The following is a 26012-nucleotide window of genomic DNA, read 5'->3' on the forward strand; positions in this document are numbered from 1 at the left end:
CAGGTTTTAAAGAAAGAAGGAAAACGGATTGCCGAGCACTCTTTTCTCCACTTACGAGAACTTTCCTCCATCTTTCGGTTGCTCAGAGAATTCCCGTCATCATAACCTGCAGGAATTCCTCTAATGAAGGCCAGAGGTGAAGTTGTGTTGTATGTAACAATCATCAGACAGGAGGAGAGGGAATTTATATACTGAGCACCTGTAACGCAGTCCAGGCCGAGACTGGGATTGGGCTAGGAGAAACTGGGGCTGGTTATCCCGTTTGGCCTTAATAAAAAGCAGCAGAATGCTGTCAAGTCACTCCAAGCGCTGGATGGAGTGGTGTTTTCCAGAGCTGGAACTGAAACGAAAGTTGAACAGCTGATGCTTCTCCTGGCTGACGCTGCATGAGGCTGAGCAGTCGTCCAAATGCAAAGACCAAACCCATTGATCTCCGGCATGAGGGGAAATGTCCCTCTTGTAACACAAGTGTAATTAAAAAGGGCTTTAATCTTTTCCCATCCCAGAGCAAGTTTCTTGGAAATTAAAACAGCAATAAAATGTAACGCACTCTGAGGATGACATCTTGTTTGTGCTGAGATCCCACGTATTTGCCTAACGTTAACAGGAGAACCAAGTCCCACAAAAGTACCAATCCACGACTCCTTCAAAGGGTCTATAAAACTCAGCTCTTGCATTTTTTTCGCTCCACCTGATGGACTGTTGAGACATCCATGAAATAAATCTAGAGCTAGAGTCCTGCAGTGCTACCACCGACTTCAAGACAGCGCTGCGGCCTGGGGTTCGCTGGGGTGTACAACAAAACGACACAGCTTGACAATGGAAAGCCATGAATTCTGCAGACTAGCTCAAGACAGCTTGAAGAGTTTGCGGCATTCACACACAATGCGCAGCAATGGACATAAGCACAAAGCACACAGACGACCGTAAGGATACATACACCATCAAACTTCCAAAGGTGCTGAGCACCCCAGATCCCACTCACTTCAATCCCATTCTCAGGCCCCCAGTGTTTAAGTTACATTCCTAGCTTAAACAAGATGGACAGATGCATTGATTTACTTCCCAGAAACACACAAAAACAGTGAGGAGACAGAGGGCCGGGACTTCTAACCTATTAGGATAAACCCAAGCCTTCTGCAGTCCTGATACAAAGTGGAATCTTTAGCCTGCCCATACTGCTGGAAAATGAACTAAGGAGGAGGTTAACAATACTGTGGTCTCGTGCTAGAGGAGAGAACGGTTACCACCATAATTATAGCCATTGTGTGTCTGCATATTGAGAAGAGAGGGGGCCTTTAGCAGATTTGCGTGGAGTTACTGTTGTTGAGAAGCGCTAACCAGTCTTTCGGCAATATCGTAATAACACAGAATGTTGCACTGCAACACCTGATAGTCCTCACTAATCCCGCACCTTGAACCGCTGGGTTTAGCAGTGGGATGGTTTTTCCTTTTGAGTTGATCACGATAAGAAAATTATTTAGAGTAATTTATATTCCTGGTCCCGAAAGCCCCCGATTTTCACTCCAGAACACATTTACAGCTTTCACACCCCATGGACTGAATATCCACTCAGAGAAAGCGCCATGCTGCCAGTGCTAATGGGATGGTTTCTGAGAGTAGCAGGGCAAGAGGCCAATACAAAGAGAAAGGTAAAGACATACAGGAATCATTAGGCAAGCAGCTAAGGAAAAATGCTTTGGTTTATGAAACAGAGTAAATCTGGTGCCATCAGTTTTCCTGTTTTCATGATATTTAAGACATGTCTACAGCTGATAAACCATTGAGATGAGTCACACTGGTTCACTTGGGAACCTTATTTTCAGCAACAGCTGTAACACACTGAGGGGCATACTAGCCTCTGACCCCGTTCCACAAATGCATCTTGATGTGCGCCATACAAGAAAGCCTTGATGAGTGAAGAGAGCTGTTATTTTGCCTTGAAGCACCTCTTTGCCTGCTTGCCAGAGTCCTCGAACCTGTAACACTCTCACTAATTTCTCCCAGCTGTATGGCTTTGATCCCTGACATAGGCTTCTATTTCTGCAGCATTACTAATTCAGAGACATTTCTTAAGTCATTTCAAAAGCAAAGACGACGACATACTAAGAGTAAAGATACACGATCTTTTCCTTATGTGATGAGCAGATTGTAGTACACTTGCAGCTTTCTATTTCTCCAGTTTTACATACATCACCTTTTCCTGCTGGCAGGAATTTAAAATGCATCTACTCCTTTATGCAACTAGTGGAGACAGGAATTTAACAGTTCCTCCTCCCACATTCGGATGCTAAATTGTTCTATAAATATATTCTACACTACACAAACATTAGCTTCTTGGTTCTCATCCAACCATCACAATAAACTTACATTAATACAGCCCCTTTCATCCTAAAGTGCTTTTCAAGCTGATCCACACATTATGGATGATTCTTGCTCCCCAGTGAAACAGCCAACTGAGGTGAAATGTGGCAGCTACTTAAGAGCACACAGCAACCCTGCATGACAGCTTAGGGCAGGAAGCAAAAGGCTGAAGGGTAAAGGTAGGCAGAGTAATTATCAAGCTGGACAATGCTCTTGCTATGGTGCTGACAGGAGTGGCCAGGGTGTTACATTACTAACCCTCTTTGTCTTCTCACTGCAAGGCCAAACCTACTCAGGACGCTTGCTCCCAACAAAATGCTTAAGCAATGCTTTGCCAAGCTTGCTGTCACACACCCAGTGACGATGAGGTAGTGTCTCTGACCTCAGGCCTTTCTGCATTTAATGAGACCCAAATGGTCTTTAAAACCAGAAGTGACTAAGCTTCCCATCAGTTTAAAACTGTTCCAGAAAAAGTAAAGGTACTGCAGCCAAACATGTTTGAATTCAAAGGACGACACCCACCAGAGCGCCCCTCAAGCCTTCCTGAAGCACAGAATGAGAAAGACAATTATGGGTACGAGTTATAAAACATTTGAAATAATCTGGAGACTGACCCAATGAATCACTGGTTCATGGAAATTTCCACAGAACGCGGAAGTAATCCGTGAGCATTTTGTTTACCTCCATCAATTCGGGTTAAAAAGTGGAATTTAGAACTTGCTGGAACATACACTGGTTTCTCGTGACTCTGAATGTCTCACTAAAGTGCAGCACTACAATGCCTCTGGACCCGGAGACATGGCTGTGGCCAATGCAATGCTCTTCCTGGACCCGAGTTGAGTCTCTGCTTTCTGAGATGGAACACTGCATGCAGGGATCTGCAGTCAGCATGAGCTGCACCTTCACATTCAAGACAAGCGCAATTGCACCAGCTTTATTTACTCAAATTAGGCATAGCCCATGGCCTCCTGACAAGGTCCCAGTGAGACCTTCAGTTGGCCATTTGGGTACCCTTTGGGAATTGCCTGTATGTTGTTGTGGTGGGGACTTAGAATCAGCTTCGTTGGGGAGAACACACTTTACAAGCACCACAAGTGGGAAAAGACTGCTAGAGTGATGAAGAGATGTGGCTAGAAGGTGTTTCACAACTTCAGGTGGCATCAGGGCGAGCCAATAGTGTGGTATTGACAGGAAAAAAATGTGCAGAGTAGCTCACTGATCAGCAATTTCCTGATCTTCACTCAGCACCACTTTGGGGCACACAAAAGTATTCCTGCAAGATTTGCTATCGGTGGTGTACGCTGCCCTCATTTTAACAGCGCCAAGCAAGGTAGCCTGGCCTAGCCGACACTTCTCAAATAGGAAGTGTCACAAGCAGACCAGATCGCAAACGTCAGATGTAAACAAAGATGAGAGAGCTGGTTTGGATGATGGATGGCCAATTCGTTGGCAAGCATCTCCATTAACTTAATTTTCTCCATCCCTGTTCGTGAAGCACCAAAACACAGCAAACGGGATTTCTGAGAAGCAGCACCATTATTCTCACCGAGATCCTATTCTTACCTTTCCAACCCAATTCTGGAGACGCAAGAGGTTTGAAAAACTCTAGGAACAAATATCTAAAGGGAATACTCATCTCTAACAAAAGCTACAGAATCCATACATGCAGTAGTCCAGTTACTGACAGGGCTTTTGCATGCCACACTGCACATACGGTTCTGATGGCCTAATCCTCTTGTAGATTCCCGCTCTGAAAGTGGGTTGCCTCCACTGTGTGTCAGGAGGGGCTTCTGAGGCTTATCATGCGACCCAAGAGAAAGGATCTAATAGCAGACACTAACTGCAGCACCAGAGAGAGAAAAGACCAGGCTGTGGATTCATTCCCAGGGGATGTTGTGAAAGCCAAAAGTATAACCGCATTCAAAAAAGAACTAGATAAGTTCATGGAGGGTTGGTCCATCAGTGGCTATTAGCCAACGTGGTCAGGGATGCAACCCCATGCTTGGGGTGACCCTAAACCTTTGACTGCCAGAAGCTGAGAAGGGAAGACAGAGGTGGCTATATTCTGTACACTCCCCTGGAAGCTCTGGGACTGGCCACTAGCAGAGACAGGATACTGGGTTAGATGGACCATTGGTCTGACCCAGTGTGGCCACTCTTATGTATTTCTGTCCCTGCCTTTTTTTTTTGTTTTTTAAATCTACTAACCCCTTCCTTCCCTGCTTTTGTACTCACAGGCTACTGGTCCCCTTTGGTTGGGGTATGTGTGGTGTCTCTCTCCTCTGGCTGGCGCTCTATTTGGGCAGACAGAGCCTTATTTTCCATTTTCCTGCTCAGTGTGTTATTGTAGAGTGCCTGATGCTGTTCCGTAGGTGTCTTATAAAAGTATTCCAGACAATAAATTCTCACCAGCTTGTTAGGAACCTGCTTTTATTGCGGCTTTAACTTGGTGCATCACTTTGCTTCAGTGCATACTGTGTGTAAATGTAATTGGGGAGAGGAGGAAGCAAATACACTCAGCGGGGGGATTAAAAGTCAACAGAGAAGCGTGGCAGCCTCTGCCAATAAACACAGAAGATGTGGTTAATTCAGAGTGCCTGCTACAGGCCCTATGTGGATCACTGCAGACCTCATTTATAGGCTAGATAGCCAATGGCTACTTCTGCACTGGAAACCATAATAGCACTTTTAGGAGGAGGAAATGAAGCTTACACAATTACTTCCTGTGGACATGCGGTGAATGGTTACTACCGAAAATAGTTCAAAACCTCAAAGCGTCCTTTCACTGAGTTGGATACATCGACTTCCAGACCCTCAGCAGAACTAGCCCACACCGTCTCTTTCACACACACTTCAGCTGTTCTCTTTAGTCTTAACCCTTACCTTATAGAATACGTCAGGCACATATTGCTCACTGCTGGACTCCTTCGCGTAACCGAGCTCCGGTGCATCCCGGCACGGCAGCAGGCACTCATCCCGTACCAGTGCCATGCACTGATTAGAGACCTGGTAACCCTCAAAGTGGACCTGGTTGTCGGGACCACCTAGAATAGAAAGTTATTTTGAAACCACTCCAGTGGAGGAATGGACTTATCCTTGTAAGTCACCACTGGACAGCATTATGGTTTAAACAGCCAGGTTAAACATGACATTGGTTTTAGATATTGACGCAAGTTGTGTGCATGGTTTGCTATATTAGGAAGTACTCTTAAACAAGGATTCCCATAAATGTCCTATATTTACTTTATACTGCACCCTGCTTCAAGAGCATTTTCCCAGCCAAACTAATGGTATCAATTCCTGGGGCCAATGGGAGTTTTGCCATTTATTTAATTAGGCCAAGGTTTCAACCTAGCGTCAGATCCCTCAAGCCTCCCTCTTCAGCAGAAACACTCTCCAAAATTAAAACCAGGACTATAGTTCCTGCTGTCCTGTTTTATTTCTGTGCACTAGACATAAGGTCTACACAACAAATTCCAGGCTACAACTTAGGTTGATCACTTGGCAAACAGGATAAGCATTATTATTATGCAAAAGCATAATATTTTCTCAGCCAGGAATGGATGGGTCAGGGGAATTTTGACACACAAAACCGGAAGCCAAGACACTAGCTTCAGGTGGCTTTGTCATGGATCAAAAAATCAGTGCTTTAATTTGGCTAGTTTAAGCATCAGCAGGCCGTCCGCTATTAGAACATGATGAGATATCAGAGAGAAAATCAGGCACATATAAATGGTAAGAGTGTGATGCTAATCTGTGACGCCGGATGCTGCGAAGGGAAGTGAAATTAATCCATGCAGGGGATCTTAAAAAGGCAACGTTGATGGTGCAAACCGCACATTTACATTTATACTGCATACAAGGAACAAACCAAGTGCTTGTACAGAAACGTGATGGGCTGATTTAACAGAACAGAATGAAATTATCTGGACCAGATGATCAGGAAAGGAAACATTCATTTCCTAGCCTCAGACTCCCTCTGCTCTGGGGCAAACACTCCCAGAAATGAAACGCGGGCCAAGACACGGGGAAGGCCTGAACAAAGGGAACCACCATTTCCTTAGTAAAACACCTTGTTTGAAAAGGGATATACACATTTATCTTGTAAGAAAAGATGAATGTGTTTAGCAGCCCGGAATGTGTGAGGCAGCTGTCTGGTCACATGGACCTTTTACTGAAAAAGGCCCCAGAAACATCTATAAAGCTTGGGGCTCGGAGGAGGCAATATCATATTGCACTTTAATGCTTTACATTGGAATTCATGCTTTTTTCATTGTTTAAAATAGACCCCAGAACCTGGTTCAGGGAAACCTTAAACGAATACATCTGTGTCATCTTGGAGCTGAATGGCAGATTGAACTTTTAATGCTGTAATTTCCCCACCACATGCCAATGCCTCCATGAACTGGCCATGTGTATCAGAGTATTCTACTGTACTCTTCAGAGGGTCTCTGAAAAATTCTCATGCGACAGACGCCTGCAAGACGCTTTACTTTAGACATTTTATTTAGTTGACAAAAACATTTCACACACTTAGGAAGATTCTGAATTTCACTTTGAAGAGTTTTCCTAGTATCTGTTTCTCACTGACGGCTACGCGAGGGAATTAAAGGTCCCTGGCTCTACAGGGAACCATCACAAGTAACTTCCAAGACCCCAAAATTCTTGTGTACCGGTACTGCAGCCTCCATCATTTCAGCTTACAGGGCCTGTACATAATACCCTTGGGAGCTAGAGAATGGTGTTCCTCCAATTGTCTAGAATACATCGCCACTGCTGGGTAGCAAGAGCATGGGAATCAAAGCCACTTCTCATGCACAGCAGTGCTCTAACTGGTACCCTGGCCTCTTCCACTCTTCCTACGGAGCTAAACTTAGAAGAGATTAATTAGCGTGGTCTAATGGACGGAGTACTGGCCAGGGAGTAAAGAACTCCGGAGTTCAAGTCCTGGCTCGGCAGCCCATGGCCAGTCACCATCTCTGGGTCTCAGTTCTTAATGTGGCCAATACTCATTCCGTACCTCCCTGGAGAGAGGCCGCTGTTACTGAGCGCAGAGTGCTCTGAAGATGTGACATGTGATGCAAGCACTAGGTATTAGAATTCTGTTAGCTAGAAGTAACTAAAAAAGAGATGGGGCACTTGAGAGAGAAGTGCCTCCCAGAGCACAATTGCATTCACCTGGTTGAAATCGGTTTTGTGAATCGGGTCTCGAGTTCCACAAGTCCCCGCCCCATAAAGCATGTTATGCCAGGGGCTCGGGCAGCTGCTTTTTGTGGAGTCTCAAGAGCAGGTGGAACATTTAAAAAACAAACAGGCAGTCACCCTTTGGCCATACGGTATTTGTTGTTCATGCTAATTTTTTTCACTCCTGGTTGAAAATTCTATGGAGGTGAAGTAAGAGTGTGTGTGTGTGGACACTCCATTGGTCCTAACTGCATTGAAGGGGCCTAGGGAAACAGTTGGAAAAAGAACAGTTAGAACATGGAGTAAGGGAAATCTATTTTACTTGATGGGTTTGAGAATGACCTAAAACTTGTTCCTAGGACTGAGGGGAGACAGTTTGAAAGATTTCAGGTGGTCAGGACAGTCTGTAGCTTGATTGGGAAGAAGTGCATGTTCCTTTGGGGTGACCACAAGAGAGAATCCCAGGAGAAACGAGGGTTTAAGGGCAACTCTGTGCCAGTTTATACCTGTAGCCATAACAGTGACAAATTTGGATCCAAAGTGACCATCTGGAGACAGGCGACATATGTTGGGATGCCGGTTCTGAAAGTTTCCAGCAGTGATGCACTCTTCTGCACTTAAAAAATATGTATCCTAGGAAAAAATAAAAACAAAACACGGCAAGATGATGGAGCTATGAGATGTGCCCCACCTCCATTTCACTGGGCTGCAACTGAAGATGCCTCGTTAAAAATATGCTTCTGAGTAAAGCATTTGTGAAAGCTGTGAATGGAATACCACAAACAGAGGGCGTAAAGGACTGAATACAGGGGACTAGCAGTCAGGGAGGCCAGAGTCCTAATCCTGGTTCTGTCCAGGATGGTGTGGTCCTGGGTAAATCATTTCACCTCCCAGTGCCTCAGTTTCTCCATCTGGGAGACAGGGATAATATTGATCTACATCACAGGGACATAGGAAGGTTGAAGTTTGAAGATAAAAAGCACCATTCAGATATTACACTATAACAGGGGTTCTCAAACTGGGGGTTGGGACCCCTCAGGGGGTCGCGAGGTTATTACATGGGGGAGTCGCGAGCTGTCAACCTCCACCCCAAACCCCGCTTTGCCTCCAGCATTTATAATGGTGTTCAATATATAAAGAAGTGTTTTTAATTTATAAGGGGGGGTCGCACTCAGAGGCTTGCTATGTGAAGGGGGTCACAAGTAAAAAAAAGTTTGAGAGCCACTGCACTATAAGCACTCTGAGGTTCAGGCAGCAATGCAGTCTCCAGAGGAGGCAATGCTGATTTGCTCACCAAACTCTCACCCCTTACGTGAACCTGCGCCTGCTCCCTACACTCTGCCAAAGTGCCTCTTAATCAATCGTTCTGTCTCAGGAGTGGGGGAAGGAGACTTTGTGCTGCTTCCTATGCCTGTGGCAGGCTCTCAGTCAGCGTTCACTGATCACACTCCTACTCCTTCAAATGCCTCTGAAGACCCAGGTGTACCCTGAAACATTGTAATTACAACAGACACACCCCATTCTATACTGCATTGGCTCAACTTGTGTCTTCTATTTCAGCTCCTCAGGGCAGGATTCTGCTGGGCAGAGCGTGCATTTATAATGCTCCATAAACAACAATAAATACAGAAAGTAATTACTGATGCTCTTGCTCCTCACCTTGTTTCTGCTGTACCGAACAGTCCCCTTCCGTGTATCTTCAGAGACCAGATCCGTAAATATCCAGCCAACCTTTGAATTGAAACAAAACAAAAAACAAAACACCCCCCCCTTTTTTTTAAAAGGGCAATCTCTTTCACTCGACCGAGAGGTTCCTTGGACCTCCCTGCGAGGGCCTGCTGTGCGGCACCCGACTGAAATTACTCTCCCAGCTGCGTCATGCTCATCCGAACACAACTTACACATCTGCAATGTCAGCTAGCCAGCCGAGGGGACTTGCAGTTCTTTATGTCTTGCTGGGGAATTTTTTCATGGAAAAACCTGGAGGCTGCAGGGCTTCCTTCACCTCCCCCACAGCAAAGAGCCATTTGCTGTGCAATATTCAGAGTGAAGCAACATCAGCCACACCAGTGATCTCGTTTTCTGACACTAGCAGTCACTCGTTAACATAAAGCTAACATTTCCCACTCAATTCTAATGTATCCCCAATCCCAGCCTGCTCTGCTCAGAGCAGCAATTTATTCATGCCTTTTCACTGCACATATACTACAGATACCCTCTTTATTCAAATCCTCCCTTGCAACTCACTTCTACAATATCAAGCCGTTCAACTAAGAAATGCTGTTACCCACTCGCAGGGAGGCCATGAGACAGACGAAGCATGCACTACAGATCTGCAGCCAACAGTAACTATGCATTTTTAACCTTGCTGATTTTAACAGAACCAATGTGAGGACCGAAGAAAAAAATGGAGTCAAATAACATCCACAGATTCCTTGCTTCAGACACTGGCAGTAAGACACAGATTTTACCTTGAGAGAGCAAGAGAGCTCACCACAGACGTGCGAGTATGCCTGCCTCTGAGCAAGACCTCCAGCTTGAAAATATTCAACATCAGAAAATCTCAGAACATTCAATACTTAGTGGTAGCATGGCATTGTGAGTGATACCCTCAGACAGCCTGGAAAATTAAGTATAGATCTGAAAGTCATCTGCATATAGAGGACACTGAAATCCATGTGTCTTGATTAAATCACTGACAGGTTGCAGATACAAGAGAAATAAAGGCCTACAAGCTGAACTCCACATCTAAATTGTACACAAGATAATTCTTGCCACATATAGCCCCAAATGAATACTGAGAGATAGGCACTGTGGTTTTGACAGCTGGAATCCTGACCAAAAAAAAAAAAAAAAACACAAAAAAAACTCCACAGAACATCTCAAAGAAAGAAGAAAATCCACAAGAAAACTCAAACCACAACTGTGCCAAATTAGCACCTGCCAGAGATGCTGCGGAATGTGTTTATCTGAGGGGAAAGCAAGGCGAAACTTCGAATCCCTTTGATGTCGTTCAAGACAGACGACTGTTGAGTTTGAGCAGAACAGCCCTGCTGTACTGCTCAATATTTATGCACAGAGAAAAATTCTTATTTTACTTTAACACCTACAAGTGTAAGAGCTATTGGCCCCAGTAAACATAAGCTAGATTTCAAAATGTGCCCAGCCTTCATTTTACCCCGTCAAGCCAGGTGCGAGAAGGAGTGACTGCTACACAGAGAGACCCAAGAACCCCTTCTCCCAGACACACGTTAGCCAACAACATTTTACTACCTTTCTCAGGCCAAGTTTTGCAGCAATCTCATCCACCACCTCGGCTTTCGGATCTTCTAGGAGCTCCAGGCTGTTCTGTGTACCAATCTGTAAGCAAACAACAGAACTGGCTCATCAATCAAACATTCAAACCAGTTCCTATCATTCTGACCATTTCAAGAGAGGCTGTCTAGTGGGTGAGGCAGGGGGCTGGGAACTCAGCCGCTGCGTTCCATTCCCAGTTCTACCACTGACTTGTGAGGACCCTGGGAAAGCCAGTTTATACCCACCTCACAGGAGTCCCGAGGCTTAGTCTGCAAAGCACGAACAAAGGGGCTCTATCTAGACAATTACACAGCGAGCCCATCACTATGGTCTCGGAGCACTTCCTGTTCGACTTGGCAGGTCTGAGCTCATGTTGTTTGTTCGAACATTAGAGTAGCACATAGGAAGGAACTTGGTGAATCCCAGAGCACGCTCAGGCTTTCCTCCCAGCTCTGGAAATCAAGACTCAGCCATGTGGGTGTGCTTTCAAAGGCAGGAGTTTTTGTTGTTGGGTTTTGGGTTGGGGAGGAGGAGGGCTGAGATGCTCTGCCAGACAGAAGAGCAGAGTTTTCTCTCTCCAGAACAGTGGAGGAAGCTGCCTTGCTTTTACCTTCACACCATCGTGGTGCTGGAAAAGACACTACAAGCTGTACTGGCTTCCAATGCTTGTGTGTGTCTCTAAAACATATAAAGGGCTTATAATGACTGGCTGTGCTGGCATTTAATAAAACCAGCAGAGTTGTTAAAGGCTTGAAAGGCTATTCACATACGCATGCAGTAATCACTTCTCAAAGAGCTGAATGATACTTTCAGTACTGACTGTGACTTTACTCCCAGTGAATCCAATGACAAATCAGGATTCATGAAATTCATGCTCCATGCCTCCCTCCATAGTGTGTACATATACATACTATGCCTAGCACACACTAAACACATACAATTTGAATTCACTATAGAGGGGACGTGAAGAGTCAAACTTGATCTAAAATCCATCCTTGGGAATGGCAGCTTTCTCTCTCTTTCTATGTTGCAATATTGAAACACACTGAAACTGATGAAGGATGCCAAAGCTTTAACACTCAGCTTCCTAGATTGTGTGGATTTCAGGGAGATCTTTAAACATGACGTGAAGGCAGTTGTGGCTTGACAGAAATAAGACACCTGCTGCTTTTCATGATAACCCTACGGGGCTTTTTAGTCCTTAAAAAGAGAAGTTAAACACTACTCCAGCTTCACTTTTTGTACCCTTACTTGCAGATGAAGCCTTGTGTATAATGCAGCCCTTCAGTGAGCACCTCCAATATCCTTTGCTAGTCTTAATACTGCTAAAGAGACTAAGGCTCTGTCTACACTACGGACCTTACAGAGGCACAGCTGCACCACTGTAAGGTCTCCTGTGGAGCCGCTCTTTGCCGGCAGGAGAGAGCTCTCCTGACAGCATAATTACACCCCCCCCAATGAGCAGCAGTAGCTATGTTTTTGCCAGTGAAACCTATGTCGGTCCGGGGTGTGTTTTTTCACAACCTTGACCGACAAAAGTTTTACCGACAAAAGTGGTAGTGTAGACAAAGCCTAAGATCTGGCTGCTTAGTTCCATTCTAGATCAGTAGGAAGTCAGGCACTTACAAAAAATCACAGCCTAAGATTTCTGAATGCCCTTGCACACTGCGATCCTGAGGTACTATTCTTACTCTACACTATTATACAGTGTTGTTGTAGGTGTGTTGGTCCCAGGACACGGGAGAGACAAGATGGGGGAGGGAATATCTTTTATTGGACCAGCTTCTGTTGGTGAGAGACAAGCATTTGAGCTACACAGACCTGGAGAAGACCACAGAAGTTAGTCCAATAAAAGATATTACCTCCCCCACCTTGTCTTTCTATAGTGCTAGACATTGTCAATGACATCATTAAACGTACACAGCTTCAGCTTTTTAATGTCTGATTCAGTTATTAAAATCTATTTTATGTATTTGGTTTTGCTGGAACTATTCCTAAAACAGGCTGTGGTCCAACACTTCAAAGATAAGGCCAGAAGGGTTCTCAGGCAGTGACCAGCGCCACCTAGTGACTTTTACAAGCAACAAATCTTAAATCTTTATTTTCAAGTTCACTGTGTATTTATGGCCCTATACACAAACAAAAGACAACCCAAAATGCCACAGCAGAAGTTAAAATATGAAACTGGTGGTCAAGCTAGTGCACCGGACCAGTCTGCAATAAGGTGTTGGCCAGCTCATCGTCAAGCTTCACAGAGTTTGAAACAAGAACAGCAGAAAGAGACACAGCGTCAGGTAAAATCAAATGTTAATTTACACTTTTCTAAAATGCTGGTTACCGAGACAGTGTAAAGTTAAAACTTGAAATATTCTGCTCCAAACAGATCTGGCCACCCCCGCATAGCAACAGTAGATTTCTGCATGGCTGATTCTTATCTAATAAAGAGAAACAATGCAATGTTGACCAAGAATGTTGGTTTTGTAGACGTTTTTACAACGTTTAAGGGCAACAGAACTATTTCCATGAGCATGTTTTGAAACAAACATTTCCCCTGAAGCCTTTGCAACCCAAACAATTCCACAGAGAACCTGACAGCGAAACCCATTCTAAGGAAGTCACTTGCACTGTGTTTCCTTTTGCATTTCCCTGTGCTCGGGCAACTAAAATCATATAACACGAACAACGAAAAGCAAATATGAATGGTAATTTCAGTGGTAACAATCTAAGACGGCACTATTAATACAGACATTTATTCACAATATATGATTTTTATCTTGACAGTTTCCCTGTAGGATCTACTGCAGGAAACATCAGGTGATTTCCTGAACAAAGTGGGTTCCACGTTCCCTGATCGCCATCTTTAAGAAATAAAGCTACGACATTCTTATGCTGAGTTATTTTTACCTGTGGAGGTTCATAGATGGCAGCTACCTCAGCCCTGATACCCAGGGGGATGTCCTTGTGCTCTGTATATCGTCCATACAAGTACCCAAAATGCTGGTTCCCTGTCTTTCTCCAGAAGTCGAGGAAGCGATCTGCAAGCGTGTGGTTCTCAAACATTATGTTGTCAACGTGCCTGTATTTCTGTTAGATAGAATGCAAGAGTGCTTTAGGCCAACGCCCGGATTCCAGACCAATGTAATCAATTAGTTTGCCTACTTCCAGTCCAGTCACGTCTCTCCAGAGCTGCCTGGGGTGTCACCCAACAATGAAGGAAAAAGTCAGAATCCTGCTGGAGCAAGGGGAGGGGAGGGGAAGCTAGCTTGCTCCCTGCCTCGTCCTTCCCATGACTGCTCTATCCCTCCCTGCTCCAAGCTCCTGCTGCAGCACCACACATCTCCCCGCACCAGAGCAGAACGCAGCGCAGGCAGGATGAGGGGAAAGCACCCAGAATACCCAGCACCCAAAATCAGTTCTGGCTTCTTGCTAGGACCAAACTCCCACAATCTTTTCTGACTGCAAAGCGTTGTGGAATTTCGATGGGTTGCAGCAAGAAGTTGCAGGTGGTTTTTCGGGTCCCATGTGGACGGAGAGTTGAGAAGCACTGTCCCAGCTCCGGTCAGTGCAAATGTCCTCTGCACTATGGGGAAATTACTGAACCCAGCACATTTCAGAGTCGCTCTCTGCAGCGGCTAAAGACATTAACCAGCCATTTCCCTAGCAACTGCCAATATGCAAAGGATCCCAGACTCCAAGATGGCTGCTCTCTTGGACATTTTCTCTAGTTCAGAAATAAAAAAGGTAAATAACGGCTTCTCTGCGTAGAAGAACAAAGAGACCTCAGCACAGCCAATGCCAAAACTCACCTGTCTGTTGAGTGTGATAGCACTCGGCTGACACTTGGTGCAAATGCCTTCTGGCCAGGGAGGATGCCCCTCACATCCAGATTTAATCTTGCAGCTGATGTTTTCCAGTGCAACGAACTTCCCCCTGAATAAATTGGAAGAAAGGTGGGTTTTCTTTAGCATATTAGGATACCTTTTGCCTCCTAGAAAGAATCTAGCAAGTCAAGCACCATGTATGTAACCAGGCACAGAACAGACAGTGTGCGCCGATACTTTGCACCTCTATAGGATGCTGCAACTTGTCCACAGTCACACAGTAAATTCAGTAGCAGAGCTAGCAATGGAAGCCAGGAGTCCTGGTCCTTCTGCTCTAACTACTGGACAACTTTCCAGTAAGCTGATGGCGCCAGCAAAAGTGTCAGAAATGCAGATAAAAGTCATTTGGCTGTAGTTCAAACAGTTTATATTGCACATGGCAAGGAATGTGTTACACTGCACGACCAAAATTAGTTTCCTTTTTTGTGCATAAAATGTATTGCAAGCTGGAGTTCTCTTAAAATGAGAATCCATGCTTGAGTTTCACTTCAGCAAGACAACCTCCCCAGCGAATGAGGGGAAGGTTCCACTTGTTTCCTCTTTAAAGGAAAGGCATGCTATAATACTGATGGGTTCTCAACCCTTAGCTCCAGGGAAAGGGACATTGTCCTTCACAGAATGCTGCTGATCGCGTCAGTTTGTGGCCTTGCTTTGGAGCCATAGGTTTGCATCTGACATCCACTGGCTATCTGAGTGAGAGAAATACATAGCGTGTTCAGCACCTCCTCCGCCTAAGGTACTTACCTGGGCCTCATAACGGCATTATCTAAAGTATCTAAACTAGTAATGAGTTTATCCTCACAACCCCGTGAGGGAAGGAAGTGCTGTCACCCGCATTTTGCAGACAGAGAACTGATGCAGAGAGTCTTCCCAAAGTCACACAGGGAGTCCCTGGCAGAGGGGAACTAGGCCCCAAGGGAATCCAAGCTTTGATTTTCTACAAATCTTAGTACTGAACTGAAAAGCAGAAGTGGATTGTGGCTAAAAGCTCTCCTGATTCACCAAAGCACTGTCCAGCCCACCTTGAGGTCGACTCCTGGCTTCTTGATCATACTGTGCCCTTTCTTCCTTCTACCTGATCTTTCTCCCAACTTCAGCAATGCTGCTTGTAAGCAATTACCTTGCCACAGTTTAAAGTGAAGCTACTTCTTAGGATTCATATTCCCAGGGTTACCATATAATAGCTATTACCAACAACATTCATGCAAGGTTTGTGTACTTTGTTGTAGCTACAAGGTTCCCTTAATTGCATTGAGTTTCTTACTTGTCTGCTCCTCCGGTCAGCTTCCTGATGTAGGCATGGAATGACATATGCTTCACAGGAGGTTCCAGATGGTTTAAATAATCTTCATCAAAAGGCTGCCAAAAACACCACACAAAGGAGAGCCAGGTCAGACACCTGTCTGATAATACATTGATCACTGAACAAATGGGTGTTCTAGATTCAACTTTCCACTGGCTCCCGGCATGGAAACAATCAAGAAACTCTGGGCTTTTTTTCATGGCAGTTATGGTCTCATGTGACAGGTACAGTGGGACTTCACAGTATTTTTCATATTGCTTCATACTTGCTCAAAACACAAGATTTTCTCCACAAATCACAGCTAGCCTCAAAGGCACAAGACTTTTTAAATAATGACAAATAAAAAGACCAGCTGATCTAAATGTTCTTTATGAGGTGGTTTGAACTCATGGGGTGGAGGAGACCACACTCATTTGAGTAGGCTTTTGGGGGGGAACCATTTCTGCACGCACCAGGGAAACAGTTGAGAGTATCTGTTATTATGGTTGTTTTCAATCTAAATAGGGTGCGGTGGAAATCTGAGGAGACGCATTGAGATCCCTCTGCGGGAGGGGACAGGAGAGTGAAATGAACGTAAGGAGAGGCACAGAGATCCAGAGTGAAAGTGAAGAGAAAAGACAAAATCTCACACACAAAGGTTTGCCTGGGGGCTTTTTAAAATATTTTCTGTTAAATCCATTACAGCAGAAAAACAAATGCCTTAATCATGATAAATCCTAGGGCAGCATTATAGCCAAAGGACCAACTTTGTTTCTTTAGCTATTGTTGGTGTGAACAGGAGGCCTTGGGTAACATATCAGAAGTCTGCCTCTCAGAAGTGCTACCATTACACAGGCAAAGCTTCAAGAAGTGTTTAAGCAGGTACAGAGAGTTTAGAGAAAGAAGTTTAACTTCAGAAAGTAACATAAATAAGAGATGGTTAAAGTGTTTAGTTTGACTCCTTACCTCTAGTGGTACGCAATGCACACATTTACCCAAAGGGCCATGTCGACACCTGTATGAAGAGAAAACAAAAGGTCACATTTAAAACGGGAAAGACACTCCATGCCAGACTTTACAATCTTTGTAATGTGTAGAGATTTGGAATGTTTGGATAACCGTTTGGGCCATGAGCATCTCCTGGTACATTATGAGATAGACCATGGGGGAGAGGAGGGAATCAAAAATAATTTCACATACATTGGGAGCAAGATCTTGGATTTAACCTACATTCTTAACACACCTGTTCCACTGGCAGACAGTTCCACTAGTTAAACACCTCTATGCACAGGCGTCAGATTATAATCCCTGAATTTGTAGCACTCCAATTCAGGGCAGTGTTTCAAGTCAGAGACGCAATGCTTTGTGGTGTGGGTGGGTGGTGGCTGCATTACTTTAAAGAAATGAGGACCAACACACTCATCCTTTATCAGGATGCTCTTGGAACACAGTGAAATATGCCCTTATCTAACTGATAAAATCCTGCTGGGCCAAAGTTAAGACAAGGAAAAAAATCCCCTTTTGAGGTGATCTCCTTAGAAACCACCGGAGCCCTGCCAGGGCATTAAGAACTGGTCAGTACTGGTTCTTAAGAGCAAACCCCAGCAGATGATCATGGCTGTTGGCTCTCACTAGGAGGAGATGGATGGGAGCCAGGGCAGCACTGCTTTTAATAAGGTTGTATGAACATTATCTCCCACATTAAAGGACCACTACGGGCTGCTAATGCACTCAGCAGAATGCCAGCCTCCCATCAGGTTTAGATTGATATGCAGCCACAAATACAGGCACAACCCTGGACATACATTTTTTATCATCATAAATATTTGTCATTGTGCTTCGACTCCCTGCTAAGAATACCTTTCTTCTCTTGAAAAATGTGGTCACGTTAAACCCAGGTTTTGGTTTGGGGGGTTTTTAAACCAAGAAGTGAAGAATTTTGCCTTTCTTGTTTGAAGATTAATGTGCCATTTCCCTCATTTATCATCCGCTCGAAAAGGTTAGACAATATTTTCCATTTAAAGGCTACGCCTTTCTGATCTTCCCTTCTGCTGCAGCACTAAAGATTAAACCACATGGGATGACAACATAACAGGGCCGGGTGGGGCATTCAGGTTAAAAAAAGTCCTGCTCGTCTTTAAATCTTTGCTCAACACCTCTGAGAAGTTACTTCACAAAGGGGGATCTAGTCCCAAGTCTGAGGGTAAGTGAAAATAGTAATTAGTGTTGGCAATTATTGCCATATATTTTCCCCAATTAATGCTATGTGACCAGCCAGGCCAAAAACATTTTGTTAAGGTGTGTTTAGATTTAAGGCATTATTAAAATACCTTAATGTTTATTTTTATGGGAACAAATACTACATTGCTCACCCAGAGATCCTCTCAGCCAAAACCAGGAGGCAGTATGGTCTACCAGACAAAGCATTGGCCTGGGAGTCAGGAGACCTGGGTTTTACTGACACTGGCTTGCTGAGTGACATTGAGAAAGTCACGTCCTCTCCACGTGCCTCAGTTTCCCCATCTGTAAAATGGGGATAACGGTACCTGCTTTGTAAAGCACTTTGAGATCTACTGATAAGCACTATCTATCAGGGCTAGGATTATCTAAACACACTTTATAAACACTACGTCTCAACTTTCCCGTAAGCTAAGCAGGTATCCTCGCTTTCTAGGAGGGTAAACAGAGGGCACAAGAAATTGTTACAATGATCCGGAAGAGAGCTAGGCATCGTGCCCAGGAGTCCTGACTCCCAGTCCCTGGGCTAGCCTGTAAATAACACTTCCACACCCTCCTTTGACGCCTGTGGTTTTGCCGTTATAAAAACTGCTGGACCTGAGATGACAAAGGTTCCCAGCAAGTCCAAGAATGCATTCTGGAGGGGCCGCACAACCCCCCCCACCCCAGCACACAGGTATCTTGTAACAAGGGATAGCTGTGGTGGCTTAATCTGAGCATGAGGGAGAACATTAGTGGGCTGGGGGAACAACCAGAGCACCTGACCAGAGGCGTACATGAACTATTTGCAACTGAGATCCTCTGTTATTCCTGGATGCCTAGGTAGCAGCCTTGGCTAAAAGGGATTTTTTCCATTTGTGGCTTTCATGTGGAATCCAGACTATGCCACAGTTTATCCACGCCTGTCACCTCAAGCCTGGATTAATGTAACACACACTATAGGAAATACACACAAACCATATGGAAACAGAAGCTACTTCAGAATGCAGCCCGCTGCTTATTAGGCAGGTGTCACACTGGGAGCATATTTCAGAATTGTTTCGCACTCTGCACTAACTACCAGTACATTTCAAGGTGCTGATTTTAATCTGTATAGCTGTAAGGGGGTTGGGAACAGAGAACATCATCAGAGGCACTTCAGCTGGAGTCACCTTGGTTTAAACAGGAGGTGGCTGTTAGCAGGTCCTTCTTGGCAAAGGCCCTACAGTTTGGAATCTGCTTGCAGCCTTGGCTTGCCAGAGCCCAGATTTAACTTTCTAGGATAACAGCAAAGTCTATTTTCCCTTGTGGGTATATCAAAAGGGGTGGGGGAGCCAATGAGCGGTGTATGGTTTAGAAGGAAGGCCGGTCATTTAACACACTTACTGGTTATCAGTTTCGTACTGAACGTTATTTTAAATTTTGTTAAGCACCAAACATGTGGTCGACACTATAGAATCTAGTTAGAAAGCACAGTAGTATTTACAGTTGCTGGTCTCGATTCCTGTAAATCTTCCCATCCTGTTTGATTAGGTACTGGTCGATCTCATCTTCCACCACGGGAGGGACCCCCAAGGGGCGCAACAGCCCTTGGGAAATAGAGGTGTCCATGTTCTCAGAGGAAGAGCCAGCAGGGCTCGAGGGGAAGAGGAACAACATATCACCATGCCTATGTGGGGAGAAAGAGAAACAAGCACTGCTTTGGAATGTGCCTAACCTCCTACATACACAGTGGGGCTACAGCTGTTAGGAAAGCGTCCGCTCTGTAGGTTAGAGTACAGTTCAACGTACATTACCTTCGCCTCCCTTTCTTTCAGCAATAACTTGTTTGACCATGATTTTCACTGTATCCACCCTGAGGAACCTACGGCTTCTGTCTGAGTTACCTGGTGAAATTTCTAAGCTTCCTTACTGGCATATAACTATAAAATGTGCCTTCATTAATGCACATCTACCACAGCTTCCCAGGTACCAGAACCTGAAATCTGGAGACACGAGTAGTATAAATGAACTAGCACAACACTAACAACTACCTTCCAAAGCCACTTCATTAGCTAACTAGTGCGCTTGCTGTTTTGCCCATTTGCATTAAGAAGTTGCGAGATGCCCTCAAACACTGGTGCTGAACTCTGCCTCTTAGCACCAGCAAAATAAAGAGGCACCTTTCACCAAGAACAGAGCCAAAGAGAACAGAGTGGAAGGGGTTAAAAGGAGAGAAACAACAGCTTCAGCAGGGCAAAGGGCTAACTAGGTTGCCTACACTTGGAGTCAGGTGTCTTCCGAAGGCGTTTTGTGCACTATTAAGGAACACAAATGAGTTAGCTTTGTTTGGTGCCCTTCCTTTTGCACCAACACCCACACTAGAAAAGGTAATGGGCGGCTGAAAGAACATTACCAATAGTCTCTGACGAGGGAGGGCTGGAGCTCCGGCTCATTCTCAATGGACTCCGGCAGCAATGCAGCGTGGGTGGAGGAGTGCAGAAGATAGGGAGGAGGAAAAAATGATGCAATTCCCTCTTGACCATAGAGGAGCAAAAGAGGAGTCTGGTACAGGCTAACTACAGTGGTGGGCAGCACTATAAAACCCTAAGCTAGGTGGCTACCATGGGCTACCACAGACAGTAACTTTTGGTAGCCCACATTTCCACAATACTGCAACCAATCCAATCTGCCTTGTCACTAGTGACAGACCTGACACGGATGTGACGAAGTGGGGATTTTCCCTGGTTATGTTGTATGTAAGCCTATGTGAGTCTTACTGTTTTGTATGAATGCTGTGTGTGCCTCAGTTTCCCTGTGTATTGCACCAATGTCTAGGTGGTGGGAATAAGAGGGTGCGACTTTTGCAGAGGCTGCTCCAGCCGCCTTCACCGATGCTATAGCTGCCCTTTTGTAACCTGAGACCCAGGAGGGGGATGCGACCCAGGTGACTCTTGGCAGGGCAGGGGCCAGGCAGCTGGAAGCGAGTCAGTGTCGGCTGGCTTAGGGGTCAGGGGGAGGACCAGAGCCCTGGCTCTGGGCTCCCTTCCCCCCCCCCAAGATGAACTTGGCTGAAAGTCACTGATTTCTGTAATAGCAAGCTCTGTTCTACGCTGTGTTCGTGTCGACTAATGAACCTTCTGGTTTACTGGCTGGTTGAGAGTCACGTCTGACTGCAGAGTTGGGGTGCAGGGCCCTCTGGCTTCCCCAGGACCCCGCCTGGGCAGAGTCACCGAGGGAAGTACGGTGTGTAAGGGGATGCTGAATGCTCCGAGGTCAGACCCAGGAAGGTCGAAACTGTGTAGGCTTCTTGCCCTGGAGACAGTCTGCTCAGAGAGAGGAGGCTCCCCCCAGAGTCCTGACTGGCTTCATGTGGAGTAGTTCCAGAGCACTGACCCGGCGACTCCGTGACAACGCACAATTGCAGGGAATACTGAAGCTCACAGTTTTGTCCCTTACCACATAGGCACAGAAGGGAGAAGTTAGACAGGTTTGCCAAAAGGGGTAAGGCACATTCTACTGTACAACGTTCTCTCTGCATCCCTGGTATTCTCTGTCAAGAACTTACTTGATTTTCAGTAGGTGAAGGGATTTGTTCTGTGAGGCTGTGATCTCACCAGTCCTGTTTCTATTGACGTACACAGAAAAGCCATTATTCCTGAAGCCAAACTCTTTTGCGACCTAGGAAATAAGAGATGAATGAGACAATACAAAACACTTCACATCTGTGTCCTCACTGTGGGGGAGAAATTAGGAAAGGGCTAGCAGAATTCTCTGCTACAGATATTTTAACTGAACCCATCCTCCGGTCGTGTAGAGAAGATTGTCAGGGAGCTAAAAAACACAAAGCCTAACAAGGAATTTACAAGAAAACAAGAGCTGACAGAAACATGGAGCTCTACTGGTCATAAAGACGACAATGAAAGTAAATAAAATACATATGTGTAACATTTATCAGAGGGGTAGCCTCAGATGGAGATGCATCTGAAGAAGTGGGGTTTTTTACCCACGAAAGCTTATGCCCAAATAAATCTATTAGTCTTTAAGGTGCCATCGGACTCCTTGTTGTTTTCATATGTAACATTGAGTGTTTGCTATAAAACTAAGTGACCTTCACTTGGGGTGAGGAAGCGTCAATCACTATTATCCAAATCTCCACTCTCCCATGCCAGCTTCTGCGGAATACTGCACCAACCAAGTCACCTTCGCCCCAACCGACCCCAAACCCCTTTCCTTCCTCACATTCATCTCTGCTCTCATTTCTCAGTCACAATTTTCCACACAATCTTCACTCTCTCCTGCTCCCTTTTTCATTTCTTTACACTGTTGGCCATGTGCCTTTCTTTATGCTGGACTTTACGCTTGAAAAAGCCTCTTCCTTCAGACTACCAGACAGCTTCCCTTTCATCCTTTAAGTGCCTCAATTAAAACCTACTTTCTCTTAATCTTGCAATGCTGACTTCAGTTAAAAAGCATCACTGCCCATTTATACATCTGATCTTTTAAGAGCTAGTCAATTTAAAAGCGGAGTTAGAAGTAGCTTCAGGTGCTGTACCCACTCCCCTAAGTCCCTATGCCAATTTCTGTAGCTTCATTTTTTTTATATATAAAAAATATTTCTCCCCCGTTGCTTTTGTCAAACCCACAGACAGAGGAAATGGACTACACACAAACAACAAGGAGTCCGGTGGCACCTTAAAGACTAACAGATTTATTTGGGCATAAGCTTTCGTGGGTAAAAAACCTCACTTCTTCAGATGGACTACGCACAGGACAGTCAGGTGCGTGATACACAAAATGCTGCCAAGCACACAAAGTAAAATGGAAAACAATAGAATACAGTTTGTTTCCTCTAACCTCTCAGTTATAGTGAACTGAGGTGTGAATTTTAGCAAAAGAAGGTAAGTTATTCAGAGGAATGCAATTTCTAAATTGTCCCTTTAACTTGTCTGAGGCGAACCATCAGCTCTTCAGGTCAGAGACCTTGTATATAATGGAGGAAGCAAATTCTACAGCTATGAAACAAAATTACAGGTTTTCCCAGGTTTAAAGTTCTAACTTGAAGATAGACGGCCTACTGATTCTGCCCTTGCTGCATGAAGCAGAGGAATTCCCATACTAGATCAGACCACTGGTCCATCGAGTTCAGTAACCTGGCCTGGGATATATGGTGTTATGTGCTCTGAAAGATGGAGTGCCAGGACTATTAAGTGCTTATGGCATAACATTTTGAAATTAATACAGTATTTGTGTAGGATCAACTAACAGGAGATCACAGGCCAGGAAGGAGTAAAGCCCTGGTTTATAAACCATATCCTCAATAATTAGCAAATGTTACAAAGAAAGTTATGACAAATACAGTGAAAAGGAGATTTGTGTTTTGAGCAAGGTATGTTTGAAAGTTCTTCCAATAAGCAGGTACTCCTTTAACAGAATTCTGCCTGTCCCTCATTTTCAGTCTATACAAGCTTTTCTTAAAGTGTCAAGAAAAGATTACATTTAATCAAACAGAAAAAGCTATAATCTGATGTTTAAATTACAACTGTCTAGTTAGATGTAACACTCACTATATATTGGCATTTGAGTAGTAAAATCTAAACCCATTAAGATTCAAGAAGCCTAGTCACTGATGTGTTACAGCCTGTAATGTCTCTCTTAGAATAAATCCTGTATCAGAAAGAAAAACAAGAGTATCTCCCCACAGCACAAATCTCAGAATGCTTAGTTCATCCTCCCTAGCAAGGTAAAGTGAAATCCAGGCAGTTTGAAGGGAAGGATTAAGAACACAATAAAACAAGATTTTCCTCTTGCTAACAGAAAAGCACTGAGCTTAAAGATTCCATGTTACTCCCAAGGTCCCAGGAGATGGAGAGGAGAAAAAAGATTGTAGGAGAAATGCAAAATATCTGAGATTCTTGCTCCCTCTAAACAATGAATTTGAGACACTAACTGTCTGTGTATCAACAAAAGATGACCAACTGACACCCAATATAAAATTAATTCTATGTGCTCCTCACATTTCCAATTATGGAATTAGTTCCCCCAGCAATCTGTTCCTTAAAGACTACATACGGATCTCAGAGTTGCTCAATATCTTTCCTTAACCTCCAAAACTACGTTGGAAGAGCCCCTGTGACATTCAAAGAACACTACAACAGAAAACACGAAACAGTACTCAAGGAGCAAAGTAAACAGCTAACAGTTAATTTCCACTCAAATTATGTTTAGAAAGGCCAATCACTTGTGGCAGATATTGAATACTCTCTATATATTTCCCATTTAATGCTCCCCCACAATCCCATTATTTATAGTATTTAACATAATGTTGTGTGTATACATTGTAGTTCTTTCCTTTCAGCCTCCTCCTCAGGTCTCTGATTCATTCAGTGACATTGAATCAGGGTTGATGTTGGTGACATGACTGAAAGTATCAAGGTGGAAAAGGAATCAGATTAACTCCCTCTGCACACATTGTTAGCAACAAGAGGAATGGAACGTGAATGCATGTCAGTTTAATGCAGTTTTGATAAACTGTTATAGGATTTCCCTGTATTAATTCCTGTATAGATGTACAGACCAACCAATATACAGTCCAACCCATTTAAAAAACAAATCATGTCTCATCACCCAAAGTAACAGTTTTCAAACAGTGGAGCATAACTGATTTTTCAAGCAACCATATCTTAAACACCTTCTCAGTCACTGCCTTCTCAGAATTTTAAAACAACAAAGAAAATGACACCTGAGAAAGTTGATGCAGAGAGGTTGAATTTGTTTGAATAAATTAGGAGGGTGTCAAAACTGAGTTTATAACAGAAAGCCAGTTTCACTTTAACTGTGGAGAGATTGTTCTGACTAACGCATGCTGATCCACACAACTACCATCAGGCTATCCTGATTAGGTTGAGCATATATCATTCATTCAAGAAAGTCTCTGTGTATACACCCAGTAAGCTAAGTAGTTCCCAAAAGCACAGCCGTCTAGAGTGGCTAAATTCTGGGCAGGCAGAGCATTATTCTAACTATGCTCAGAAGAGAGCAGGGAAGCCGGCAGATAAGTGATGAAATGCTGAAAGCCAGGATACCTTTTTTAGAAACGTTGCAACTGTTTCTCGTTTTGCTGCCGTGATGCGCTTCACCCCCTCCGGTGACTGGACACGGATTATCTGCGGAGAATTAAAAGGTATACCAGGTCACACAACAAAGCAATACCACGGCCTGTCCTGCTTTTGCTTCTGAGCAATAGAAGTTCCCCACTTTTGAAGACATGAAACAAAGCGAGTATCATCACAATCTCTCACCCTGACCACACCCTTTTCCCATGACTGGAGTCATTCTTAGTGTACAATTACAGAATTGGGGGTGGGGGAGTTTACCTACCATATCCAGAGTATACAAACCAATACTTTCATATTATTTGCTAGATGCATTACTCCAAGATGCAAGGCATTTTTATAAATAGATTTAAAAAGTCAATAATGGCACTGAGCTTACTTTTCTGATGAAACTTCTGGATTTAGACATGAAGCAAAACATGCAGCATTATTAGAGGATAACTCAAAGCTTTTATGAGAGCAGTTTAGTCAATCCCAGAATTTCCTTTACAGAGGAATTGGGCTAACTTGCAGTATTAAGGGTCATCTTCAGTTTTATTTCATTTCAACAACATTACTGACAGTTGGCATCTATCTCCAATAAAGAGAATAAGAGAATTAAGTCATTGAGGCACAAGGCATTACTGGGGGACGTTAATAGAATTTCCATTGCAAGCCTCCATTTGAGATGGGAGAGATGAGTAAAGCCACCTG

The 26012-nt window shown here is 44.3% G+C and overlaps 1 protein-coding gene across 1 annotated transcript in view; it reads right to left on the bottom strand.

The window, feature by feature from the left end:
* The window catches only part of NPLOC4 (NPL4 homolog, ubiquitin recognition factor), a 39060-nt gene extending 13696 nt beyond the window's left edge, over positions 1–25364 (bottom strand). Inside the window, exons 1-11 of the mRNA XM_024212376.3 lie at positions 25290–25364; positions 21773–21885; positions 19712–19894; positions 16975–17023; positions 15991–16085; positions 14652–14775; positions 13750–13929; positions 10822–10908; positions 9208–9279; positions 8055–8181; positions 5248–5408 (exon numbers count right to left, since the gene is read on the bottom strand). Of these exons, the coding sequence (XP_024068144.1) occupies positions 5248–5408; positions 8055–8181; positions 9208–9279; positions 10822–10908; positions 13750–13929; positions 14652–14775; positions 15991–16085; positions 16975–17023; positions 19712–19884 (1068 nt within the window). The 5' untranslated portion in view covers positions 19885–19894; positions 21773–21885; positions 25290–25364. The remainder of the gene's footprint in view (positions 1–5247; positions 5409–8054; positions 8182–9207; positions 9280–10821; positions 10909–13749; positions 13930–14651; positions 14776–15990; positions 16086–16974; positions 17024–19711; positions 19895–21772; positions 21886–25289) is intronic.
* Positions 25365–26012: the final 648 nt, after the last annotated feature.

This window comes from Terrapene carolina, unplaced genomic scaffold (assembly GCF_002925995.2).
Source record: "Terrapene carolina triunguis isolate 2854851 unplaced genomic scaffold, T_m_triunguis-2.0 Scaffold192, whole genome shotgun sequence".
In the NCBI taxonomy this organism is placed as follows: Eukaryota; Metazoa; Chordata; order Testudines; family Emydidae; genus Terrapene; species Terrapene triunguis.